Source organism: Panonychus citri, unplaced genomic scaffold, assembly GCF_014898815.1.
Source record: "Panonychus citri isolate SS breed McGregor unplaced genomic scaffold, ASM1489881v1 Contig00001, whole genome shotgun sequence".
Lineage (NCBI taxonomy): Eukaryota > Metazoa > Arthropoda > Arachnida > Trombidiformes > Tetranychidae > Panonychus > Panonychus citri.
In genome coordinates this window covers 1,397,954-1,417,317 of record NW_026515406.1, presented here as the reverse complement: position 1 = coordinate 1,417,317, position 19,364 = coordinate 1,397,954, and the positions used below count along the sequence as shown (strand labels likewise).

The following is a 19,364-nucleotide window of genomic DNA, read 5'->3' as shown; positions in this document are numbered from 1 at the left end:
ATTATCACCGATTTACGAAAGGTTTTCATGTAAGTTTCATATTGTTGAGGCATTTTGATTGATTGATTAGATGGTCACTTGGTCAGTATACAAAAATTTTCAACTGGAAAACACTTTGAGGCGTTGATTGTGTTGGAGAAATTACTTCAAATGGTAACAATTAGTTGCTTACAACGTTTTCGCTTCTATCATGTAACTAAGGTGATAATTCAATTTCTTTGTTGATGATAAGCATTATTCAGATAATGAAAAGGGAGGGGTAAGGGAAGAGGGAGAAGATTAATGTTTGTGTTTACCAATCAGTTGATTAGGATGATTAGTAAATTATTTTCTTCTATTCCATTTGTATGTACATTTATCGGATGTATTAATATGTTTAATCGTAGATTTTATTTGCTTCATGTCATAACAATTGATAATTAGAGTGTAATAATTATTGATATTTACAGTTATTCAACTGAATTCTTAAAGAGAGCTGATGATTAGATTTTGTATCCTTTTAATTTTTTGTTGTGTCGAGTGTTTAATTTGATTCACTTATTGGATTGTAAAGTAATTAGCGTTCTATTGGCCTTCGCACAGTTTTTCAACAATCTAATAGAATTAAGAGAAGAAATAATTAATTTGAGTGATATTGTTGATTGTTTGGTGATTGGTTCGATACTGGATAACTTACACTCATTTCCATTAGAACTGGTTCTAAACAGCGATTAATTGTGCTCCTTAAGACTTCATCGATCATACTGTGGACCAAACTAGATAGAAAATAGATTTTTAATTGTATTGTTAACAATTAAGAGTAAAACTTACTTTTCGTCAGTTACAAATCTCCAAAGGTGAGTTTGTAGGTAATACAAATCAACTTGGACTTGTTGTAGTCCAAATGTACTAAAAGTACATAAACGAACCGATTCAAGGAATGTCTGAAATTTAAAAGTTTAGAAACGAAATTAGAATTTAAATAAATTACAATTAGTTGATCTTCGTTTTGGTGATTACCTTGAGTCCAATCTTTATTATTCCGGTTACAATTGAGAGCTTGGAAAATTCAACCGAGCTGAATATTTCAATTCTTTCACCAAATAATCTCTGGATGTTACTGATTAGACTATTGTCGATTGTGCTAAATTGTAAAAAGAATGAATTAAAAATTGATTAATTGTTTGAAAGAGGGGAATCAGTTAATAATATTACCTTGCTCCATAAGAGCTCCAATTAGATCGACTGTAGGATCGAGATGAGGGGAGACCGATTCCACTCATGGTATTGCGACTTCGACTTGAATCTGAACTTCGCTCAGTTCTTGAACCTTCTTCATACAATTGGGTCACTTGACTATCGATTAATGAAACATCTTCTACAACGCGTTTCATGACTGATCGAACTGAACGAGGTTCAACTCCACTAGACCAGTCTCGAGTTTCGATAGATTTTTTGATCATTTGAGATAAACTGTGACCTTCCAGTCTAACGTAGTTGTTGATTAAATTTTGGGCACAATCTTTAGCCGATTGTTTTAATCCAGTTAGATGTGGATAAGGTTTCATGTCACGAGAAATGTATAGTTGCTCTTCCGTAAAATTAATCAGGTAACTAATCATGGTAAGGTCAAGATCAAGGTTAAGACGGGACAAGAGAAGTACCAAAAGAGGAGTAGCCGATGAGTTGGAACGTTGGTGTTCCGTTGAAAGTGAGATGACATATTTGAGCATTGAAGCGACCACTTTTTCACGAACATCAAGAATAAAATCATCACGAAAATTGGTTTTAACCAGGAAGGATAAATCAGGAGCCGAGAAAACACTCAAACTTTTGACCGTATTTTTAATTGATTCACTTAATGAGGTTTCCAAAGACACCACAATATCGGATAGGGAAATTTTATCCTCAGTTTCATGAGAGGTTAAACCGATTATTGAATGGCGAGCGTTAACCAATTCCTCATCGAACTTGATCTTGGAAAGTTCTAAAGCTTTTGAACATTGAGCTGAACTTGAGTCCCAGATTATATTGAATGCATCGCCGGTGTAATTTTGATAACCAAATATATTGGATAAGGCCTGAAGTCGACGGTAGAGACGATCCAAGGAACGGACAAAGAAAGCGATTTCCAAGGTATTAAAAGGTTCAATTGAAAGACGAGTCTTGATTTGACTAAAAAATGAGTCCATCAATTGGTTGACAAAACTTTTCAAATTGTCAATCAAATGATTTTCATCAACATTATCATTGAGAGCTAATTTTTGAATGAAAATCTCTTTATAAGAGGTAATTATGATTGATAAATTGCTGACGAAACCATTAGATGCAAGGTCCATATACTCGAGAATGTCCATTTTTTGAACATCTTCTGAGGTCGATTTTTGTTGTTGAACAAAATTACTGGTTTCCTTTTCAAGTTCCGTTATATTAATGGTAAGCGCTTTTTTGGAACTAAAGTCAGAAAAAAAAACAATAGACAAACAATTAAGGAAATGGTTCCAAATAAGTACAATAAGTAAAGAGGAATATAATATCTTACGTTTCAAGAAATGCTGAAGATAATTGAGAAGGCGATTCATTAAGGCCGAGCAAAAGATTTATAGTTATCGCTAATTGTTGTGTGTTGATCTGTTTAACAGGAAAAAATGATGATTAGATTAACAAGTAATCATGGTTGCTATTACCGAAAAATACTCACATCACTATCTTGTAATTGATTATATAATTCTTGTCTTAATTTGCTCAGAATTTGTTCACATTCATGGTCAATGGCTTCGATAGATGGGAAATGTGAGTATCTTGATAAGGTTCCAACGGCTTGATTGTAGGAAGAAATGGCCTCGTCGTACTTTCTTTCCTCGATATATTTTTTCATCTTGGGTGGAAGGTCAAACAGAAATTGTAGCTTTTTGAGGACACCATCGGTCGCTGATAATTTGGACAAATCTTGCCGACGAGTAGCCAAATTTTTTGATATTTCTTCACTGGAGACTGTTATCTTTTCCATATTTGAAGATAGTTCAGTTAATTGTTCCTCCATTTTATCAAAATGGTTACTCATCTATCGATAAATATCAGAAAAGAGCAAGAGAAAAGTTATTATGGAAACACGACAAAAATATAAGGTAGAAAAATGAAAATAAAAATGAAACCTTTTTGATTGTTTGAGTTGCATTGATGAATTTGTTATAATTCTCATAGACTAATGTTTGCATCTCATTGTCAAGACTTTGAATTTGACGGCGTAGCACATCTTCTTTGTCCATTAATTGTGATATATTACATTCCTTGAGAAGCTGGAAAACAATTAATTCTAAATGAGTAATCAAAGAGAAACAAAACAACCAACACAAATAGCAAATTAATTGATAGAAATTTCTACCTTGCTTAAATATAGATCAGCATTGAAATCGGGACTATTAACGTTGAAAAGATCACCAATATCAACATTCCCACTCTCAGAGACCATTTCCTCAGGTTTATAATATTCTTTCAAAAGAAATCGCTTCTCACGAGAAGTCTTATTACCAGAGCCTAAAATAGAAAATGAAAAAACAAACAATCAACAAAAGAATCAACAATCACATAATCTCACCATTGGAACAAAAATAGAAAAGAAAACATAAACTCTTTAATTACCCGAAGAAGACATTGCATTAAGTTGATTGAAAACACGAATAAATAATTAAATAAATGGAATAAATTAAAGTGAATTAACTAATTGTAAGACAGTTTCAAGAGAATCACAAACTGTCAAGTGACAACAAAGGTGAACACAAACATATGTTTTCGTTTCTATGGTAACATAAGAAAAGAACATTTTTTTTATTAGAATTTCCTTCAGCTGATCTTTTCGTCTTCTTTTCTGTTGAGATTTTCTCTCCTGGTTGTTTAATTGTTTTTCTTTTTACAATTAGAGAAATTAATTGAATGATTAGACTCTTTCAAAGCAGGTGAATGGATTAAGAATGACAATCAATTGGAATCAAAGAAAACAGTGACTTGGGTTTTCATCAACATTTCAATTTTCTTTTTGTTTCTCTTCAAATGTTAATTGAGTGATTATCTCAAAGTAAATCAGCTTATTAAAATCTCGTGATAATCACAATTAACTTTAAGCTTTTATGATAATCAGCGGAAAGATAATGGTTTCTAATGGTGAACAGTATTGTACTTTTGCTAAACTCAATTGTTGAGACAAAAAAAAGTTAATTGTGAGATTTAGACAATAAATGTCAATCTTAAATCTATTGAATATTTTGGACAGAAAATGAAATTGATTTTGTGAGAAGAAAAAAAAATGATTGTATTGGAATATTTTCGATTTTTTTTTCTTCTTCTTCAATCATGACATATTATTACATGGTTATCGTTTTTTTCCCTTGTTAATTGTTGATTCCATGAGAAACATATTAGGAGGAAATTAGTTATACATGTTGGTTTGACCAAAATTGATGGCACCTCAAAAAAAAAGGATTAACTAAATTAAATCGGGTTATTATTGCTCGCTTTCGGGAAGCAAATGTTAATGTATATGAGGTGTTAGGATGGACAAAGGAAAGAAGAAACCAAATGATTTGATTTGAGATGATTAGCAGGATTATTGCTCTTAAATTAGAATTTAAATTTTCTTCCATAATTCTTATGCTCTCATGCAAATGTCAGAATTCATATTTATATGTGTTTATGTATAAAAGGAGCGACGATGATGATCAATTATAATTGTTTTCAGTATTCTCTATGTGTGTGTGTGTGTGGTTTTAGAGGTGGTTTTGGTGATGATGATGATGATGATGATGATTGTGATGACGAGTGATGATTATTATTATAGTTATGAGGATATTGGTGATGATGTAGATGGAGAGATTAATCTGGAAAGAGGAAAAAATGTCCAAATGAAGAGAAGATGCTGAGAATCAATGTGATTATTCATTTCTCTCTAATTTTGCCTCTCTCATTGGTCTCTGGTATTGTGAGGTTTTCTTTTTCTCTTTTTCCTTTTAAGCTTTTGTACACAATTTAGTTAATTTAATTATCACATAATAACAAATTATCTGGAAAGGTGATTGTGGTGTTTGTTGTGGTAGTGGTGATGGTTTTTCTTTAACTTGTTTTCGTCTTCTTGTTGTTGATGATTAAACACTTAATGGAATAAAAAATTTCTTTGGACATTTTCTTTGATTTTCTTCTCATAGTGTTCAACAATCAATTTTAATTCTGTATTTTCATCGGCTAATTTTTCCTTAATCGATCTTTCAACTGCTAAACGATTTTGCATCTCTTTCTCAAGAGTTTCCGTTCGATTTTTTTGCTCTTGTATTGCGATCTCTTTGGCTTCCAGATCATTTTTACACTTTCGAACAGTTTCTTCCAATTGTTCCTTTAATCTAATATTCTCTGTTTGTAAATCATCACTCTCACCAGGAGATACAAGATTGGTAACCAATTGTTCAATCTTTTTCTGGGATTCACTGAATTCTTTAAACATAATGGTCAATGATGATGTAGCAGCATCGGCTTCCGCTTCAGGATCTTCAATTGTGGCAACAGCAACAGTTGTCTCACTTGTTGTCAAGTCACCATTTGGACCTTTAATACCATTTAATTCATCAACCCTTCGTTGTACAACTTCAGCAACAATGGTTCCAGCATCACCTCCATCACTTGTTGGTGCAACAATACTTTCAACAGCAAATGAATAATCAACAAAAGATTCCTCTGGAGTAACAATTTCTTGATGTATCACATTTTCTACTTGAGTGACCTGGCAAAGAATTAATTACGAATTAGAATGGATAAGTAAAAATTGCACAAAAAAAACATATAAAAGAAAAAGAAAATTATAATGGAAGAAAAAAGAGAAAAAAATATTGACAATTTGAAAACATGGAAAGATAGAAAAAAAATTTGTTCTTTTTGTTTTCTCTCTCACCTGAGGTTGATTATTTCGTGAGTGTAAACCCTCTAGACGAACAATTTCATCGTGATTGTTATCAACATGATTATGTTTCAAAAAATAGCCCACAACTTTACCATTGTGAGTGGTTATCTTTGCATTGCAACCAGATTTCCGACATTTCCAATAAACCTTTTCATCTCGACATTTGTTTTTACGGAACATAAATTCACCAGCAATCAAAGTCTCGGTATTACGAGAATTTTTAATATAACGGATCAGTGCCATGGACTCCATTGACCAGATTCTCCTTAAATACAATCTTTTCTTCTAAAATGATTTATTCCTAGAGATGAAATTAATGAACAAAAGGAGAGAGAAATTGAAGGAGGAGAAGGAAAAAAAGGAGGAGTAGCAGGAAAATGGCAATAGAAACACTTGGTTGCAGCCACAAGAACAAGGTGTAAAGAGAGTAAATTAACATGGACTGTGAATGAAATTCACAGAGAAAAGGTAGACAAGACTGAGAAAATGATGGGAAAGAATGGGAAAAGATAGAAAGAGCAAGTGAGAGATAAAGATGTAAAAAAAATTGAGAGAAAAGGAGAGAAAAGGAGAGAGAGAGAGAGAGAGAGGAAGAGAGAAAATCAAATCAGAGCAAAGATGAAGAGGAGCAAAAACAATTAGTTAACTAGTGAATTTAAATGATCACTAGAAATGAGGAAAATTGTCACCAAGTTGTTTACAGACCAAACGAATACAATGGACACTTAAATAATCATCATATTAGCTTAATTAGTCAATTAAAAAGTCTAATTACTTTGTCTTTATTTTCATCTTTAAACCATCAATGAAAAAAAGAGAGAAAAAAACAGATTATCTCAGAATAGAGAATAAAAAATTCGATAGATGGCGCTCAAGTATTTCCTCTTTTTTCCAAAAAAGTTAACACAACTTTTAATTAGATTTCCATTTCCATCCAATCAATTTAATCCTTTAAACATCAACAATTAAAACAAATTTCTCAAAAAATTCGAAACAATCGTAAGAAAACAATTCACTCTTAACGAAAATCAACAATCAACGATTTGGATTATAATTTAATTTAGAGAAAACAACAAACATCCAAACAATTTATTTCCAAATCCTTGTATATCAATGTTGGTATATTGTTATTTTTATTTTCCCAATCAAGCTAATTCTTGATTGCGAATTTTTTTCTCACTAATTAAGTTTGAAAAGAATTAGAAATTTAACTTTACATTTAAAATATTCTATTTATTTTTGTTTGTTTTCGAAACAAGAGATGGCGACACAATCGGAACTTCTCTATTCTGATTTTGTAACATCTGATTGATTATTTGGAGAATTGTTTTTTTGTTTATGTTCTGTCATTAACTTTAATGGTGATTAAATTTATGTTCAATTAACTCAACACAATTATCGATAATTGTTAATTCTAATTTAAGGTTAACTCTTTGTTTCATTGGTACAAAATTCTGATCATCTAACCAATTAGTTAATTCAATTTGTCTGCTTACCTTTTTTACCTTTTCTTTTACCGTCCCTTTTGTTTGCCTATCTTAGTGTATTTATTTGGTCTCTCTCTCTCTCTCTCCCCTTTAACTATTAATCATTTGTTTCTCTCTGTTTTAATAAGAAAAGCTTTAAACTGATCATAGCTTTTTCTCTCATTTTTCTCTCTCTCCATTGTTGAAGAAATTTTATTCGTAAATTGTGTTGATTATTGGCCAACAGTTTGTTTGTTTCCTCTTCAGTAAAATATACTAACCATGATTAAGCTTTTCTCATTGAAGAATCAGAAGAAAGAAGGTGATGGCTCTAAATCGGAATCTAGTCAAAAAAGAGCTTCAGCAGCTCAATTACGAATAACTAAAGGTAAATAATTTAAATCTATTGATACAAATTGAATCTCATAATCATTTGTTTTTTTTTAAATCTTTTAATTATCTTCTTTCTTTCATCACATAGACATTAATGAACTGACTCTACCTAAAACCTGTAACATTGAATTCCCTGATCCGGATGATTTACTCAACTTTCAACTAGTTATTATGCCTGATGAGGTAATTATCTTTCACTCTTTTTGATTGGCCTACAATCATTTTACCTAACGGTAATACTCAATTCATCGTAACTAATTTGATAATATATATCAATTTAACCTTGTAATTGTTTTTCTTTTTCTTCCTTATCAACTCAATCAATTCAGGGTTTCTATAAGGGGGGTAGATTTATATTTAGTTTTAAAGTTAGCCCCAATTATCCACATGATCCACCGAAAGTCAAATGTAAGACAAAGGTTTTCCATCCCAATATCGATCTTGAAGGAAATGTTTGTCTTAATATTCTTCGTGAAGATTGGAAACCCGTTCTTACAATCAACTCAATCGTTTATGGTTTACAATATCTCTTTTTGGTAAGTTGAAAATGATGAGAAAAAAAACTTTTCTCATATTCTGCTAATTCATTAAATGATAACGTTTCGTATTCTCTTTCAATTTAAAGGAACCAAATCCAGAAGATCCATTAAATAAAGAAGCTGCTGATATGTTACAAAACAATCGTCGTCTTTTTGAACAACATGTAAGAAAAGCAATGCAAGGAGGATCCATTGGACGAATACCCTTTGAAAGATGTCTCAAGTGAATTTAAATGTTAACCTATTCCCGGTGATCGACCATAAATCAAAGCAAATAAAATGGAAAAAAAAGAGAAATGTGATGTCAAATTGTACCTGATTAAAAAACACAACAGTTAAACGGTGATGATGATTAGAATGGTGAAAGATGATGATGTTGTCATAACATTTTTATCAACCAACAAACTCACATGCACATACACACACACACACATACAAACATAACAATAATAATACCTGTACTACTCCTAATCTACAATATATTATATAATATTAATCCTGTTTCTTTTCATCACATCTTCAAATCCGCTACTAATACTAAGCTGAAATGATAATTTCAAATTGGAAGGAAACAAATAATGTTTATTATTAACACATTGGCGTTTCTTTGCTCTCACTCACCCAAATCAACACAAAATTTACACGTACACACAAACATCAACCACTTGCAACGGAAAGATGATCTGGATTATCTCTCAGCAAATTATCATTATCTTTCGGATCTATTTTTTTCTTTCTTCAAATTTATTACACAAAATGGTTTTCCACGTACTGATTAGTCATAATCTATAAAATAAGATGATCCTTTTTCCCTTGTGATGGTTGATGATGAATTGTCTCTTTTCGCCTTTCAAAACACTCATTCTTAACTTTTAACAATTCTTTCAGATCCTGCCACATTTTGGATTGTTTCTTAGCATTGTTCTCGTTATCTTGTAATTCTCTCATTCGCGTTCTTAGATCACTTCGAACCTCCTCTTCATTGATTATCTCCTTTTCTAATTTGGCTCTGTAAACAATAAGAAAAGGAAAAAAAAAGAAACTCGTTCAATCGAAAGATACAAAAATGAGCATTAAATTCACATGAAAAGTTAACCAATTATTCTAATTATAAACTTACAACCAACTCTTTTCTTTATCTTCCACAATATTGGCCACATAGTAGCGAAGATCGAGATCAACAAGCGACTGGACAACATTGAGAGCTTCCAATTCCATTTCGAGGGTAAATTTGCTCGAGGAAAGTGAATTGAATTCATTTCGATACTTTTTCACCACCGATTCAAGTTTAACAATATTCGTTTCCAATGAAGCGGCCAACGAATCGTATTTGGCCTTTTTACGATCAAAATCCATTTGAAGGTCTTGACATTGTTGACGAAGTGGACGAAGATCTTTGACCAATGGAGCAAGTTGAGCTTTTTTCACGTTTATCGATTCATTTAATTCGTTGGTTATAGTTCTCAATTCTTCCATGTTTTGTTCGTCCTCTTCCTCTTCTTCTTGTTGTTTTTCACCCTCATTCTGAGAAGTGAAATATCCCACGATTCCTCTTTGCTCTTCGAGTGCCAATAAGATCTGACCTAATCGTGTCCACTTCTCTCTAAGGATTTCATCGGTTCTCGATAAGATAGCAGATTCTGTTCGTATCTCTGCCAACTCGCGACGTTTCTGCTTATAAACGTTTCCCTTGTTTCGAACATCGGTCACGTATCGTTTCAACTATTGACATTAGAAAAAGGGTTTTATTTGATTTCGAATTGAAAACATGGCCATGGACTCACATCTTCCCCCTGGAGTATTTCCTCGCCATCGAACAAAACTCTTTTCTCTTCTAATTTAGTGTTTATCTCTTCCAGCTGACCAGTGGCTTCTTTAACGGTCTCTTGTAAATTGGCTCGTTTTTTGGCGACAAGTGAAGCCTTCGAGATAGAGTAAAGGGTCAGAGAGAAAATCGAAGATGATAAAACGTACTATTAGTTGATCATTAACAGATTGAACTTACGCTTTGACGGACCAAGGCCAACTTTTCATCTTCGGTATCATCATTGGTCAACATTTTCTTTTCGATCATCTCGTTTATTTCTCGATTTAGTGTTTGAATTTTAGCTTTAATCTTATCGGCGAAAGTGGGCAACACTTCGGGCTGAGATGAAAGCTCTTCAATGTCACCAAGATAGCGTTCGATCGAGGCACATTCGATTGGTAAAACCTCTTTCACTAATCGCCGTTTGGCCTCAACTTCTTCCTCGAGTTTCTCCAAAATATCCTGAGGTGTAATTCCCATTGAATGATGAGCCAAAGCCATTTTCAAGCGATTCTTTATCTTACCCATCTTATCATTAATCATTTCCAACTAATCAACAACGAAAAGATTTAAATGATTAACAATCAATCACAACAATCAAATCGAGTGTTTTTCACCCAACAAACACTTACTTCAACATCTTGGGATCGTATTTGTTTCAGGAGATTTTCATTTTTCTCCTTCTCTTCCCGATGAGTTTGAACTAAACGGAAAAAAGTAGGATCTTGATTTACATCAACCTGCAAGTTAATTGTTATCATTAGAAAAGAAATCGATGTTGACATTATCACAATTTACCTTTCGTTTAACTGATATCAGTTTTTCTTGAATTTGCTCCTTTTCATCTTCCATAGATTTAATATCTCGTTGAAGCTCTTGAATTGAGATTAGAGACTTTTTCAAACTCTGATTACTACTATGAACCATTTTGAAATTTTCTATCAATTGTTCATACTGAAAGAGAGAAAGATAAAAACAATCAATCAAATTAACCAGAAAATGACAAGTTCAATGTTCGGAGTGATGATAATACCTGTTCGTACAGTTGAACAATATCTTGATCACCTTCAACGTCCGGTGAAACTTCAATTTTAACCAGAAATCGTGCCAAGTAGGCTCGTTGTTTGAGCTCATCGAGTTTACTTAACAGGTAGTCAAAGATATGAGTAAAGGTATTTCTTTCACCGGAAATTAAATTCTGCCGGAACAAGCTCCTGATGAGAGAGAGAGAGAGAAAAGTATTATGAAATAATAATTCTGATGATAGATCAACAAATGATGATGACAATTCTCATTTGATATTAATAATGAATTTGAAATGATAAATTTTGAGAAAACAAATAGATATTATAAATGATTATCGTTTGTTTATCCAGACAAGAAAATAAAAGACAAATAAACCACCATGATTATGATGATTATTCAGAATCAGAATAATGATGAAGGCTTTTATCATGTTCCTTCATCTGATTTAAAACAACTTACGGTTCAATATTAGCTGGTGGTGTGTATTTAAGGATTCGAAGCATTTCCAATATTTTCATAACCACTTCTTCACCTTCGGAAATCTCAAGAATATCAGAATTTACCTGTTTAACAATCAACAATTTCATTGAAACGTGATCAATATTTTTCCACGGGAATTCACATTTAATCAGGTGATTAGTAAACACTTACAGTCTCATCGATTGCATGGAAAATGTCAAAAAGAATCTGGATTCGCTGATCGCCCTGAAGATTATCATAAGTGACCAAATTTAAATTCTTTCGAAATGGTTCCTTGTTAAGTGAAGATATTATTCCTTTAATATTTTCCATGATAAGTTAATCAGTTAATTGTCAGCACAAACTAAACAATTTTCTCCAACAATAAATGTTAACCAAGAAAAGGATAAATGTATCAATAGATATCAAGTGGTTTCTATGGTGAGATGAGTTGCAATTTTTTGTTTTCTCTTTACAATCAAAACAAACGATGAATTATCATCATCACCATAGTTACTGTTGAATTTTAATTCTAAAAGATAATCAATTTTTCCTTACTATTGAATCAATTGACCGAATAGAAAAAAAACTCAAATGAAAAGTTTTCTTCATCTTTTTTATATCATGAAAATCATCTGATTATCAATTGAATCTCATCAATTGTTTGGGAAACAAAATTGACCTGAAAAATGACCAAGATCATCACCGGATACATAACAACAACATGAAAGAAAAGGATGCGGATAAAGATGAAGATGATTTTATCAGAAAACAAAATGGTTCATCTTTAAATTTGTTCCAAAATCATTGGGATAAAAGATATTGTATTTTCCCTTTCAAATGTGTATCATATCCGATAAACATTAGACCATGAGACACTTTTCACCCACTTCACCCAGCATGGAGCATCATCATCATCATCATCATCATCATGACATCTAAAAGACCTCGAAAAAGATCAAAAATGAAAAAAAAAGATGAAACGATTTTTTTCAATTCCATTTTCAAAGTGACCAGGACATAAGAAGGAAAAAAAAGCTTGACCAATTAGATTGACTTCATTGATTTTAAGTTTTTTTTATTCTTCTCTTCTTGATACAAAAACTATCAAAGTTTTGGTGATTCTTTTTTCAGTTATGTTATTATTTTCATGGCTTTCATGATGATGATAATGGTAACAGTAATCACTTGGGTAGGGTGACTGATATAACAGTTACGAAAACAATGAAAATGTTTCAAGTTACAGGAAAAGTTAATCAGTTAAAACAGTAAACAATGATAATAGTTTTTATTTTATAGAAGAAGAAAAAATTTTATCATCAAATGAAATGAAATTTTCAGGGGATTTTCATTTGGACTGCTGATGATGATGATGAATACGATTTATCATATTCAATAGAAACAATTGAATATAAAGTGAAAGTTCATCGGATATTATTTGGAAAAGTTTTCTTCTTTCATCATGATATTATTACATGAGAAATATACAAGTTCCTAATCATTTGTTTCTACTGTTTGTGTGTGTTTTTTTTTCATGGGGATTTTTTCATATTTTCACCTCAAGTTTCAATTGAAGAAAGTTAATTGTAGATTAATTGAATGTTTAACACTTGATAAAATGGCGAGTTAAATAAAAATGGGAAAACTTTGCACTTTGCTTTCAGATTGTTTTCCAATCTGATTCAGTCGATTGAATCTGAATTATACCCATGAGCATTTACCCTGTCAACTCTCACCCAACCTTTTTACCTCCTCCATTTACTCAGTCATACATGATCGTCTTAATGTAAACTCCAAGCTAAAAATTGTTATTCTCATGAAAATATTTCTCTTCTTTTCCCTCATCATCATGCTGATTATCTTTATCGTATGTATTTTACTTGAGGTTACCAATTGAACAAATTGTTCAGTGTAAAAAGAAAATCACAATTCAAGAGATGATTCAAACGATAAGGAGAATATGAAAATGATGAAGATGATAAGAGAATATGAAAATCACACCGAATATGGTTCATTGATCTGAATAGAAGAAGAAGAAGAAAAAATATAATAAAAAAAAGTTCGACGAAGAACAGAAAGTGAGAGAGAGAGAGAGAGAAAATGATCTTCTAAACCAGAAAATTTTGCATCTTCTCATCATTATCATCCTTATCTCCATCTTCTTATCAATTTCTTTCGCTGAAGAGAAAAAAAAACTGTTTCAAAGTTTAGAATTCAAGATCACAAGAGATTCCCATCAACATGAGTTTCCATCGTTGACTCATGAATTTGAATATAAATACATCAATGAGAAACTCTGAATTCTTTTCTTAGAGAATAGAACTTTTTTCTTTATATTCTATTCTCTAACCAATCTTATCCATCATCATAAGTCAGACATGTTTGTTTTCAATTGGAAGATATTTCAAGACAATTGCTGTTTATACAATGAATAAATATCATGACTCTCTGAATACATTTTTATACTTTGAAAGATATTCAATTGAAATGTGTACATTGTCACCAATCATGGTGACGATCATTATCACCATCATTGTGTCCATTGTGACATTTGTATATCATGAACCCAAGTAAAACTTATTACCATGAATATTTCATATCGACTTGATGTATATTCATGATAAGCATATATACTTATTATCACGGAAAATATTATCAATGAGTCAATTAAATAGATTCAAAATTTAGTAATGAAAATCCATTGAGCTGGGGTGAGTGAACAAGAAAATCAAATCTAATCAATTCAAGGCAATTCATTGGAAGTTCAAAAATCTTTCTCATGTAATGCATGAATCGGGTGAAAGAAAAACCTATTCAAAAGTCACTTTAATCCTCGAACCAGTGCCACAATTAGCGTCCAATCAAATCGATTCAATTGTTGATATTTTACCGGCACAATTAGCTGATTAACTTGGTGGACAATTATCCGAATCGAGTTACGATAAACCAAATTGTTCAGTTCAAAAGTTATCATGATCATAAGGAATACTTTTTAATGAACTTATCTGATTAGAATTGGTTGACGATGCAAAAATGAATAATATGATGATAAATTTGCATATATCACCATTTCTGAGATGACAGGTAAGTGATGATAAGAGAAAGTTATATTTATTGTCCACTATTCAATTGGAAACTGACCAATCAGTAATAAATATTAAATATTATATAAAAAAGTAGCAAATAAAGTGGAAAAAGTCAATCTGTAAGTTATCATTTCCATAAGCATTCAGATTTATCATGAAAATATCAACACAATGAATAAATCTGAATCTTTCTCATGTGGTTCAATGTGTTGTTACCGTTGTTATTATTATCACCATGTATTCATCAGAATCATCACTGAAATGAATACCTTGTTGAATCTTATCAAAGTAAAGCATCAGGATGAGGGAAAAAGATGAAGATGAAAGTGAGATGAGTGAAATATTAATAATAACAATAGACAGAAATACATATTACATGATGATGATACAAAACTGGGAGTCGGTGGGAGTTTAGTAAGATTATGATAATAATAACTTATCATTTGACCCTCTTCAAGGATATTCAATCATTGTTGTTGTTGTTGTTGTTGATATTTTGTATCAATATATATTGGAAAGGATAAAGGAGATATGTTCAGATTGGATACATGGTAAAACTGAATTAGGTTACCATGAACTTTTTAGATTATCTATCATTTTCATTTAATCACAATTTTCACAATGTTATCGTTTATTGACCTATCCAATTTTATCCTCAACTCATTCATCACTTTTATCCATCTTCAATAATCTGTTTTCCTTTCTCCCTCCCCCATCGCTCCAATACTCATCGTTATCATCATCATCATCATCGTCGTCATCATTATCTTCATCTTTCCTCCTTGAATCTGTTTCTTCATTGGATTTCATTATTTTCATCTCAGAACTTTTCTCTCTCTCTCTCTCTCTCTCCTGTTCGAGAGATTCAGTTTCCTGAGCTTTTTTCCACTGAACTCAATTCATTGGTTCATTAAACGTTTATCAATTTATTTTGATTATCATCAATTATACGTGATAGTTAGTTGATTGCTCAGTCAATTTGTTTTTTATTCACCATGATAAATGTTGATGATGATTTGAATATATAAATTATATCAACAATCAAAAAACTTCATCAACTTGATCTTTTAATCATTAATTTTTTGTATGAGTTTCCGTAAGACCGTTACAATTTAAGCTTCCTAATTGTTACATGGCAATTGATTCATTTAGAAGAGATAATCTTTTATACTGAAGTTTAAAAGATTATCCTTTTGTTCAGACTTTAATTGTTTCACAATCAACTTGATGATGATTATCATGAGAAACCTGAATCAGTTGCCAATGTCAAATTAAATTCAGACAATTGAACAATTGAAATTGATTGAGAGAAAATGATTTAGAAAAAGTTTCAATCAGTTGAAAGTGTAAACTTTTCATGGAAATAATCAGAATGAATTTCTCGCTGATAACCATGAATCAATGGATTAAATTCCTTCATATCAAATTACGATGCCAAGATTAAAAAGACCAGAATTTTGTTTCCAACTTGAATTGAAAATTCGAAGAAAAAAAAAATTCTTCTCTTGTTGCTTTTCTTTCCATAACATAGTTAATAACAACAACGATCATAATACTTACCTCTTCCTTCCGAAAAGATAAAGAATAAGAAGATGATAATAATATTAGAAAAAAGTTAATATTATCAGAATGAAAAGTTGAACAGTTTTCTTGTCATTTAACGAGCATTTTTTTATCATCATCGAGTTCTAACCAATAAAACGATATAATAATAAGAAGAGAGGAGGAAGAAAAAGTTGTGATGAAAAAAGGACATTCAACATTTTGCTCATCCTATTCACGTTTTTTCATTCCTTCTCTCTCTCTCTCTCTCTCTCTCTCTCTCTCTCTCTCTTTCTCTCTCACTCACTCGTCGTCTTCTTATTGTCCTCCATTGGCATCTCGGTAAATTACTCCTCCATCTTTCATCATTCCCACCCCACCCTCTTTACCACCTCCCTTGTTCATCCCTTTGTCACCATTATCAATTTTTACTCATATCCAGTGTTCCCATTTTTTACTCAATAAACCACCATGAATGATAATCACTCTGTTAGAAAAAAAAAGTTCAATCGTTAGCAATAATATCAAATCTGTTTGATTCATGATTTAAAAAAGTTTTCCACTCAATCTTGGACCAAAATTAATAATTCTCATCATTATCATCACCGTCATATTACTTATATAATGTTTTATCAACAATCAGGCTGAAAAAGTTAAGATTATCAGACAACAATCAAGGTTGATTAATGGTAATAATTTTATTTTCCAAAATTCTCATTACAATGTTATCATAATTTATTTACATTGGTCAAAAAAGGTTACTTGAAACTAGAGCGATTTTCTTACATGTTAATATTTACAATTCAAAAAAATAGACAAATGATTAGAGATCCAGAGGTTCGAGATGGATAATAAATTCTGGAATAATTATTAACCATTGAGAGAATTGAAATTACGATTCAAATTGTTGTGGTTTTCCCCCTTCATCTTTCAGCGTTTCTCATAATTATAATTGAATGTTAGTCGATGAAGACACTTGAAGAAGGAGGATGATGATGATAAGGAAGATAATATTAATGACAGAGAAAGAAAGAAAGTCGAAGATGACATGATGACGAGTGAGTTATCTTCATCAATGTTTATTTTTTTCTCTTTTCTTTTCATAATAATAACTGGATCAATATCACAGAGAATGCAGATTAATATTATTATGCCAACAGTAGCTTAGCATTTATTACATTTGTATCTGAATAGTTTCAAGGAGGAGGAGGAAGAGTGGGTGGTGGTAATGTTGACTAGTTGTGGTGATTTTGAGAGAGAGAGAGAGAGAGAGAGAAATCCATTAGTATCCTAAGATTAAGGAAGGGAAAAGTATCTCAAAGTTTATTATTCTAGATATACTATTATTATCATGACCAAAGGGATGATAGTAATGATGATGATGATTTAGCTCAATTAGTGATGACGATAATCATTAAGGATTGTTATGATTCTTAGCATTTTATTTTGTCACTAGAGTCTCAAAGTGAAATTAACATGAACATGTCAAAACTTGTTTCTCTTCATTACCAGTTATCATCATTCTCATTCTCATCTTCATCTTTTAGATCTTTCATCTTTGTCATCAACAAAAGGCACATGTAGTATATAAAAACTCATTCGAAGAAATCAATTGTAATCATGGTTCAGGGAGATAAAAGTTCATATTCAGAGCCAAGAATCTGAATATAAGAGGAAAAAGATTACTTAATGACTAGAAATTTTTTCCCATGTTAACTCTTTATATCTATTCTTACATTTCATCAAATTCATCATGAAGAAAGAGGAGGAGGAGAAAGAAAGATGATGAGAATAAAGATGTAAGAATACTAGAAGAATCTTCCACTATCATCATCATCATCATCTTGTTTCCAACTTAATCGTTTGTTTACAAATCGGAAGGTCTGATAATATGTAAATCGAGTTTGAAGAGAAAATGAAAAGAAAAAGAGAAAACGGAAACGGAAATGATGCTCATGATGATTTGGTTGAGTCTTACGGAATAGAAAAATTAATCACTTTTGTTACTGTTAATGATCCTAATTTTAAACTTGAGTGTTCTTTAATTGTCAAATACCAGTTTCACTTGGCATTAATTTAGATTTTGATTGATTATCATCAGTGATAACAAGTGATGATGTATCCATAAGATTGGTCAAGTTTTTCTCAACATTACCAACAGTGTTTGGGTTAATTGTTGTCGTTGTGTAGGTACAATTATTTAATGAGACATGATGGTGATGCTGATGGTGGTTAAGTGGATGATGAGATGTTTGTAAGATATCAATTGTTTCCGGTGTGTAAGGATGAAGTTGATAACCTTTATAATTAGCACAAGCAATTGATTGTTGTTGCTGTTGTTGTTGTTGTTGACTGTTAATCCATTGGTGAACAGGTAAAGGTGAATCAGTTGAATTGATTTGCATCTCACCGGTAATATTATTACCGATATTATTGTTACCTCCTCCTCCTAAGCCAATTGTTGGTGTGGTCACTGTGGTCAGTGTTGTTTCTGATGGACAAATAAACGAGTTACTTTCCGGATAATAAGAAATCATAGATCTTCCAGTTTCCTTGCCAGTTAATTGCCATCCACCATTATGATCATCATCTGAACTCTAAATTGTGAAATAAAAAATTAGAAATGAGAATGATTAGTAAATTGATTTATTTTTATCAATAGTAAATGAAAATTACGAATCTTGATTACCTTATTTTGGAGTTGATTGTTATTGTTTGATTGATTGTTTGGGTTGGAACTATTTTTAGCATTGGATTTGGATTCTTTTGCTTTCAAGTGATCACGATGATAAAAAAATCCGACAAAAACGAGGACATTTAAGATGAGCAATGAACAGCCAATGGCAATGGTGACACTCAGGGCAGTTGTATAAGTTACATGAGTTCCCAGGAAAGAAACGGTTGAATTAAATGTTGATTGAGCTGAATTCTGTGTCTCATAGGCACTTGATGATCGATGAGAACCACTGAAAGATGATGAGGATGAGGATGAGACACCATCAGAGTTAACATCTAATAAACCATGATGGGAATGAGTTATAGATGAATTTGGATATGAAGAGGAAAGTGAACCACTTTCACCAAGATTCACTGAGAATGAAAATTGAAATTGAAAAATCATTT

The 19,364-nt window shown here is 31.6% G+C and overlaps 5 protein-coding genes across 6 annotated transcripts in view; 1 reads left to right on the top strand and 4 right to left on the bottom strand.

Moving 5' to 3' along the window:
* Nucleotides 1-367: 367 nt before the first annotated feature.
* On the bottom strand, nt 368-3,775 carry LOC128397364 (vacuolar protein sorting-associated protein 51 homolog). Of its 2 annotated transcripts, none has more exons than XM_053358084.1 (10): nt 3,622-3,775; nt 3,365-3,516; nt 3,135-3,278; nt 2,681-3,043; nt 2,522-2,610; nt 1,195-2,433; nt 1,000-1,123; nt 811-923; nt 677-755; nt 368-594 (listed from the first exon to the last, which is right to left on the bottom strand). In XM_053358084.1, the coding sequence occupies exons 1-10, from the start codon at nt 3,632-3,634 to the stop codon at nt 565-567; spliced, it is 2,346 nt and encodes a 781-aa protein (XP_053214059.1). In that variant the 5' UTR covers nt 3,635-3,775; the 3' UTR covers nt 368-564. The 2 variants fall into 2 exon arrangements, with proteins under 2 accessions (XP_053214059.1, XP_053214066.1); XM_053358091.1 differs by having other exon boundaries at nt 3,578-3,715.
* Nucleotides 3,776-4,262: 487 nt separating this feature from the next.
* On the bottom strand, nt 4,263-6,749 carry LOC128397404 (uncharacterized). Its single transcript, XM_053358133.1, has 2 exons — nt 5,915-6,749; nt 4,263-5,746 (listed from the first exon to the last, which is right to left on the bottom strand). Exons 1-2 carry the CDS (start codon nt 6,173-6,175, stop codon nt 5,126-5,128), a joined length of 882 nt encoding a protein of 293 aa, XP_053214108.1. The 5' UTR covers nt 6,176-6,749; the 3' UTR covers nt 4,263-5,125.
* A 500-nt stretch (nt 6,750-7,249) lies between these two features.
* Nucleotides 7,250-8,817, top strand: LOC128397423 (NEDD8-conjugating enzyme Ubc12-like). Its single transcript, XM_053358155.1, has 4 exons — nt 7,250-7,777; nt 7,871-7,965; nt 8,112-8,318; nt 8,408-8,817. Exons 1-4 carry the CDS (start codon nt 7,672-7,674, stop codon nt 8,546-8,548), a joined length of 549 nt encoding a protein of 182 aa, XP_053214130.1. The 5' UTR covers nt 7,250-7,671; the 3' UTR covers nt 8,549-8,817.
* A 153-nt stretch (nt 8,818-8,970) lies between these two features.
* LOC128397376 (intraflagellar transport protein 81 homolog) lies at nt 8,971-12,078 on the bottom strand. Its single transcript, XM_053358103.1, has 9 exons — nt 11,806-12,078; nt 11,614-11,717; nt 11,162-11,342; nt 10,927-11,082; nt 10,761-10,868; nt 10,327-10,677; nt 10,106-10,243; nt 9,442-10,043; nt 8,971-9,330 (listed from the first exon to the last, which is right to left on the bottom strand). The coding sequence occupies exons 1-9, from the start codon at nt 11,944-11,946 to the stop codon at nt 9,108-9,110; spliced, it is 2,004 nt and encodes a 667-aa protein (XP_053214078.1). The 5' UTR covers nt 11,947-12,078; the 3' UTR covers nt 8,971-9,107.
* Nucleotides 12,079-16,924: 4,846 nt separating this feature from the next.
* LOC128386651 (neuroligin-4, X-linked-like) overlaps nt 16,925-19,364 on the bottom strand; it is a 57,636-nt gene continuing 55,196 nt past the window's right edge. Inside the window, exons 9-10 of the mRNA XM_053345716.1 lie at nt 18,931-19,331; nt 16,925-18,838 (exon numbers count right to left, since the gene is read on the bottom strand). Coding sequence (XP_053201691.1) covers nt 18,290-18,838; nt 18,931-19,331 — 950 coding nt within the window. The 3' untranslated portion in view covers nt 16,925-18,289. The remainder of the gene's footprint in view (nt 18,839-18,930; nt 19,332-19,364) is intronic.